The sequence below is a fragment of the Etheostoma cragini genome, chromosome 14 (genome assembly GCF_013103735.1).
Source record: "Etheostoma cragini isolate CJK2018 chromosome 14, CSU_Ecrag_1.0, whole genome shotgun sequence".
NCBI lineage: Eukaryota > Metazoa > Chordata > Actinopteri > Perciformes > Percidae > Etheostoma > Etheostoma cragini.
In genome coordinates this window covers 24,168,086-24,173,887 of record NC_048420.1, presented here as the reverse complement: position 1 = coordinate 24,173,887, position 5,802 = coordinate 24,168,086, and the positions used below count along the sequence as shown (strand labels likewise).

Genomic DNA, 5,802 nt, shown 5'->3' with positions numbered 1-5,802 from the left:
CTGGTAGTGATGGCATTGCATGGTCTGTCCACCAGAGGACGCTCTACAACGTCCCTGGTAGTGATGGCATTGCATGGTTTATCCACCAGAGGACGCTCTTCAACGTCCCTGTTACAAAAACTTTGGGTTAAGTCAATTTTTTATTATTTTGGGTGGGTGGTGTAACGCTCCATATCCCCCCTGCCTAAATTGTGCCTATGGTTTTTGGGGATCACCACTCTCAATTTAAGGGCCCTTGGCCTAAACATCGTTTTTGACCCCTGACGTAGACTACACCACTGCTGCAGTGTGATTGTTTTCACTCTCTCTGATCCTCCAGCTCCTCGTTTTGGGGTGAGGAACATGAGGATCGATGACGAAACCACCTACAGCATGCGGGTGGCCTGGCAGCCCGGGGACTCCAGGAACGTCCGACATTATCGGCTGAGCTACATCAGCGCCAAGGGGGACCGGGCAGAGGAGCAGGTGAGACGGGGAGGACAAAGACGGTGGATCTGCATGATAACTTCAGAGTGAGGGGGTCCTGGATGTCTGCCCTCACTCTGATACATCTGGATATAAAATGACAATGAGAGCAGTTATTTAAGATGTTTTTAAGGGGTGATAGAATGATTATGTAGAGGATTTCACACTGTTCCTTTAAGGTCTCCGTATAGGGTGTGTAACATCGGCTGGGCTCAAAATGGCTCGGGGGTGTTCTTTGCTCCCTAATGCAACCCTGTGTCACCTCTCCTGGGGTAACTGTGAGATTTGCATGGTAAAGAGGTGTCAGGGGGACTTCGAGGCTCTCCACTATGACGAGGTAAACTCTGTCACCCCTTTAAGATACGTTCACATTGCAATCTTTTTTTTTTTTATTAAGATTATTTTTTGGGCACTTTAGGCCTTTTATTGACAGGACAGTTTAAGACGTGTAAGGGGAGAGAGAGGGGGAATTACATGCAGCAAAGGGCCGCAGGCCGGACTCGAACCCGGGCCCTCTGCGTGGAGGAGTAAACCTCCGTATATGGGCACCCCCTCTACCAACTGAGCTATCTGGGTGCCCAACACACTGCAATCTTTAGTGCTCATTTCTGATTTATTGATTTCATTGTTTTTGGCTGTTCACATCAGGGCTGGGCAACATATCCATATTATATCAGCTGTGTGTGTGTGTGTGTGTGTGTGTGTGTGTGTGTAGTTCATGTTTCAAGTTAAAGTACATGGAATCTTTTTATTACTGTGGTATCAAAATCGGCATCGGGAATCATGTTATTTTACTGGTATTGGCACCAACTACTGAATTTATAGTATCATTAGACTCCGTGTGTGTGTGTGTGTGTGTGTGTGTCTGTGTGTGTGTGTGTGTCTGTGTGTGTGTGTGTCTGTGGGTGACTCTGGCCACGGGTCCCACATCAGCCTTTTCATCCTGACTATAAAGAGCTGCCAGCTGCTCCACCATGTGCTTGTTAAATGAGATCTCTTATCAGACGTGCGAGCAGCTACGGGCTCTGTTTGGCAGTCCCGTCAGGTCATGAATCCCCGAGCAGCGCTCACCAGCAGCTCCTCAGATGTCTTTCTGCTGGGGGAAGACGCTGGCAGGCTTCCTCTCAGGCTCTGTTCAGAGCCAGTTTCACTCGGTTGTTTGTTGTTGCCGAGGCAGGGACACCAGCCATTAAACAGCAATAAACATATTCACTTGTTTCCATGCGATCGATGTCTGGATGGCAGTTATCCCACTTTATCTACACCGATGGAGTTTAGTCCTAACTGTTAACAACCGGTACAACATTGTGGATTTGATAGCATGCTGGCTCAGGAGTCTCTAACTAGAGCCCAACCAATATATGGGCGGGCCAATATTAGGCATTACCCGATATATTGAAAAAAAATATATATATATATTTGATTAGGACAATGCACATTAATCAACATTTCTGTTAATGCACCAGTGTTAGCCAGTCTAATTTTCAACTGTAGTCCTACCCAGCATGCATGTCTTTATGGTGGGAAGAAACCAGATTACCCAGAGGAGACCCACGCTGACACTGGGAGAACATGCAAACTCAACACAGAAAGACCTGGATTTGAACCCAGAACCTTCTTACTTGAGTCAGTAGTGCTAACCACTGAGCCACCGTGCTGCCTAAATATTGCGACAATGATATTGAGTCGATAAATCTTACGCATAGCTGCTGCAACCCAGTGCTGAAAGACGTTTTTTGGACATTCAAGGTTTTCATCTTTCAGCGACAATGTGTTCTTCTAAGTTCTAAAAAAAGTTTCCATAGTTCTCCAATGTCCCAAACTTTGTCTTTGCAGTGATTTCTCTCTGCTCCCCTGAATGAGCCGACTGGAGAGGGGGAGAACAGTTGTTATGTTCACACAGCTGTCTGAGATTCGTTGCCTCTTCTCTGCTTTTATCCCTGAAACTGTCGACCAGCTGCTCCACGATGTCTCGTTAGACAACTCAAATCACATTTATCTGGAAAAAAAACACCTGAAATCTCCATCTCCGCCAAAACAACTCTCTGATGACACTACCTGTCGTACACATCAGTGATTGATGCAGCTCAGATTCTAAAACACAGACTGTGTCCAGCCTTTGCATCTTTAATTTGGTGCCAGGTACTCCTGACACCTGACAGTTCTGTTGTGCGCACCGTCAGATTGCGTCCACTAAAAGTTGTTTTTGCCACTGACGGGCTCAGATTGTTATTTTAAGGAAAGGATCCCTACAGAGGTAGTTTATTATCAAAATACCCTTTTTTCCAGCAGTGAAATACTACTTCAGTCTGGGTGTAATTTTCATCACCCATTCCATGTACCCGTTGTACCTGTAGTCACATATGAGAGACATTTCATCATTTCATTCTCATCATTCAGTGACTTTTGTTGGGCTGCAGTTAAGTGCCGTTTAGCGGACATGTTGCACATATTGCTCACCTGATGTGGACTTCCATCCCCGTGCACTCGGGTGTGGTCTCCAATTCAATTCAATTCAATTTTATTTATAGTATCAATTCATAACAAGAGTTATCTCAAGACACTTTACAGATATACCACACTCCAGAATTTACAAGAACCCAACAGTTCTAGTAGTCTCCTCCAGGCAGTTTGCCTTCAAACAACGTCTCAGATGGACCCTGCTTGATATTCTGGGCCTGCACCGATAGCCTCTGTCAAAGCTAGATTGGGTTGCTGAATCCTATAAATACTTCATGAAACCATGTTTGCTTTTACAAAGTGGAGTAAAAGGAGTGCAGCTGAAGGTGGTTTCTCCCAACTTTGAGGCTCGGTGAAAGTTTCGAGACTTACGGCCTCTTTCAACATGCTGGGCTGAAATTGATCTGTCAAGGCCCGCAGTGTTTGTCTGAGAAAGTGTTTTCATTTTTTTTGGGGGGGGTGGATGGAGCCGGCCTAGTCTGTACATGCTCGTAATGCAAGGGAGACAGACAGGACAGGAAGACAGACGGGACAAAAAGACAGACGGACAAGGTGGTAGACAGGAATGAAAAGGTGGCCTGCTTTTTTTAGGGGGGGGGCAAACAACACAGTACTTTAACCCAGGAAACCCGGGTTCTTGTCCCGCGTGGCAGTTAAATGTATGTCCCGACCCAGAAGCCTAGAGTCCTGACCAAGCGCATGAGGCCATGAGACTTTTGGAGTCAATAACAATCGCTAAAGGCATCTGACCAGGCGTTGCTGGGAGACGGGATTCGTTGCTGGGAGACGGGATGCGCTGCTGGGAGACGGGATTCGTTAATAAGAGTATTCAAACCGCAAACTCCAAAACCGAGTAACTACACGCGATCGAACCACCAACCCTGTGATTAGTGAACCCTCAGAGTTCCCCCCATCAGTTTGTCTGTCATGTTCATGTTAAACTAACTTGACTTTGTTTGTGCTTGCAGAGGACGGTGCCCACCAATCAGAACAGTCTGATTCTGCAGCCGTTGCTGTCGGATACGGAGTACAAGGTCTCCATCACCCCTGTTTACCCCGATGGAGACGGACCCACAGCCGCGCGGATGGGACGGACCCGTAAGTCCTGTTCACGTTCAGTGTGTTTTAATCCTCTCGTCTTTTAAACCTGCAACACGTCACGGCGACGCACGTCGCTCGGCCGTGGCTCGGTAGCGTTGCATTCCCCCCCCCCCCCCCCCCCCCCCCCCCCCCCCCCCCCCCCCCCCCCCCCCCCCCCCCCCCCCCCCCCCCCCCCCCCCCCCGACTCACATCGGGTACCCCGACGGTACCCAACGGGACCCGACGGGCCGGGCCGGGTTCCAACAGATTTTTAGAAAGGATGCTCGGGTTCGGGTCGGGCTCGGTCACATCAGCGCGATAAGGCATTGAACATTTTTTTTGTGTAAACTCATTCTTTTTTCCTGTTTATAACTTTTGGTTTTTTTATTTCTATTGGTTTGTTTTTTCTTTTTTGCTTGCTTATTTACTGTTTGGGTCTGACTGTATTTTACAAATTGTTATCATGTGAAGCACTTTGCTACTTTGCCTGTAAAAGGTGCTTTATCAAGTAAACCTATTCTATTACACTCTCAGCAGTGGCAGCAAGGCATTAAACTAAACATGTACAGTAGATGTGTGAGTGAACATCTCTTATTGGGGCGGCTTATCAATACAGGTTAAGCAAGGTATTTATTTTACTCAGATTTACTGACATAATCCCCCACATATGATGTTAATAAAAGCGGGCTTTCCACACAAACAAACGTACATGTGTCATTAGTATGAGAAACAAATGCGATTTTAATTGTGTCGGGCTCGGGCCGGGCTCGGACAGAAAAATCCGGCCCGATCCGCACTCTAACGTCCATGTTGGCAACACTGTTTTTTTTGTTTTTTTTGTTATTGTGTTATTTTTCAAAGGACTTTTAGGTTTTATATCTTATGTTTGAATTTTTACACATTTTATTTTAGTGAGAACTCATAACTACAGATAACTAATGTTAGGGAAATCTGTGTATGTTTTGTAACGTGTTTCTGGATTTAGTTTCTCAAAATATATATTGGCTTAATATATCGGATTATCCGATTTTTAAACCATTAATGTTATCGGTATCGGCGCTGTCGGGAACCGTCCACGTTACTTTTTTAAACAATTGGAAAAAAACACAGACATAGACATAGAAACATTTTAGACAGAGGTCAAATTTGACCCGAAGACAACAGGAAGGTTAAATGAAGAGTACCTATAATTGCAACGACCTTGCCCCCCCAAACATTCTTTGCTCAGGTGCTTTCTAATACGTTAATTCAGCCTGCGGCTCATTACACTCGAGACGATGTCCAGGGGGAGTTAAAGGAGATTGCAACCTGTCCTGCTATCTTAATGTCCCCCATCCATTTCTTGTACTGTGGAGGTGAAGACAGGAATACGATCGCAGGCCTTCTTTTAACTTTTGTTAAACATGAGTGATCGGCGCTGTGAACGCCCCAGCCCAGGCTAATGATTTCCTCCTCTGCCGAGTGCATTACAGAACAAACACTCAACTTCCAGCAAGGACGAAGAGCCAAAATCACGCCATTCATCCTTTCCTTGTCCCATCACGTCTCCCCGAGAAGAGCATTACACACATTAGCAGAAGCTAACGACGTTCTGCGGGTTCTAAACGACATGCCGTGATGATGAATGGTTCCCGTTAGCGAGTGAGGGATGAGACGATCGCCCAGGGAGGAGCGACAGAATGCAGAGAGAGGGAGATGATTGGGTTTTTCAGAGTGAAGATGGATGATCTGACAATGGGAGCCGGCATAATCTGGGGATTTTAACCTATGAGGGATGGGGGGGAAATGCTGATGGAC

General features: G+C 46.3%; 1 protein-coding gene across 1 annotated transcript in view; it reads left to right on the top strand.

Annotated features, from left to right (window-relative positions):
- The window catches only part of LOC117957217 (collagen alpha-1(XIV) chain-like), a 146,732-nt gene that overhangs the window by 77,342 nt on the left and 63,588 nt on the right, over positions 1-5,802 (top strand). Inside the window, exons 15-16 of the mRNA XM_034892813.1 lie at positions 270-465; positions 3,894-4,023. Of these exons, the coding sequence (XP_034748704.1) occupies positions 270-465; positions 3,894-4,023 (326 nt within the window). The remainder of the gene's footprint in view (positions 1-269; positions 466-3,893; positions 4,024-5,802) is intronic.